Consider the following 1,269-nt stretch of genomic DNA (forward strand, 5'->3'; position numbering starts at 1 on the left):
TGTCAGTCAGTACCTTTAGCCAAATTAGGAACATTTTTCTTACTAATTAGGAAGAAAAAAATTTCTAATTAGGAAGAAATATTTAAAAGTTTTAATATCTCTGAAACGAGCTACATTCCCAAATTCCAAGTATGACCAATAGATTTGGTATACCAAATATGATAACTGTGCAAAAAATTGAAAAATTTCATTTGCGGATGGTGGAATTATTAACGCCCCAAAAAAATAATTCCAAATTAGGAATTAAACGAACTGCCGTTTTTATTATCACGAAGAAAAACAGAAAGTGAGTTTCCCGCGTTTTATAAATAAGATGTCAATTTACAGCAGGAGAAGTGAAGTTTTTTCTAGGAATTATAGCTCGATCCCCCGAGCAAATCAAGAACTCAATCTTTCTTTCCCACCTAAATAGAATGGTAAGAATCTTATGAATTACTTTTTAAATTTTAACGTGCGATTTTTTCTATTTTTGGAGAAAATCTAGGTATTTGCTTCATATTCCTAATTAGGAATTTTTTTCTTCCTAATTAGGAATAAGATTCCTAATTAGGAATAAGCTAGTAAAAGTAAGAAAAATTTTCCTAATTTGGCTAAAGGTACTGACTGCCTGTAGTTAATTATATTAATGAACCAAATTTAACAAGTAATACTTTTATGGACCTACCTGGTTATGTATTTAACACATTTATAATTGATATCTACGTGACGGGACCATTAAACACAAATAGTGACGATCTATTAAAATTAGTCGTTTGTTTCTTATAAAAAAGATGTTTAGAAACAAATTTCATGCTCTTGAAATATTCTTTCATATTCAAGACTTTGTAAGCAAAAACAAACATCTTACTTACTACTTACTTACTGCACGGTTTAACGTCCGTTGTTCCCAGCAGCTGGGGTTGGACGCCTTCCTCTCTTGATGGCCGTACGCCATGCAATGCGATCGTTTGTCAGGTCGATGTTGACATTGAAGGACTTCATGTCCGCATTGATATTGTCCGACCATCTCTTTTTTGGTCTGCCAACATATTTCCCTTGCACTACATGAGTGAGCATCTTTTTTTGCCAACAGTTGTCGTGCATACGCTGCACATGACCGAACCAACGAAGTCTACCTTGGGAAACTAAGTCTTCAATACATGGAATACCAAGTCTTTCTCTAAGCTTGGTCATCGAAATCCTATCAGCCAGACGAGTTGAACAGATCCAACGAACCATCGCGTTGTCATTTCGAATAAGCCTGCTACAGTCATCAACCGTGACTGCCCA

General features: G+C 35.0%; 1 protein-coding gene across 1 annotated transcript; it reads right to left on the reverse strand.

Moving 5' to 3' along the window:
- Positions 1-870: 870 nt before the first annotated feature.
- On the reverse strand, positions 871-1,218 carry LOC136808282 (uncharacterized). The gene has a single exon (XM_067064817.1). It carries the CDS (start codon positions 1,216-1,218, stop codon positions 871-873), a length of 348 nt encoding a protein of 115 aa, XP_066920918.1.
- Positions 1,219-1,269: the final 51 nt, after the last annotated feature.

The sequence above is a fragment of the Clytia hemisphaerica genome, unplaced genomic scaffold (assembly GCF_902728285.1).
Source record: "Clytia hemisphaerica strain Z4C2 unplaced genomic scaffold, Clytia hemisphaerica genome assembly, whole genome shotgun sequence".
NCBI classification, from domain to species: Eukaryota; Metazoa; Cnidaria; class Hydrozoa; order Leptothecata; family Clytiidae; genus Clytia; species Clytia hemisphaerica.

What these genes read in the sequence shown, in the direction of transcription:
- LOC136808282 (XM_067064817.1), bottom strand. Translation starts at nt 1,218, where the DNA reads ATGGTTCGTTGGATCTGTTCAACTCGTCTGGCTGATAGGATTTCGATG.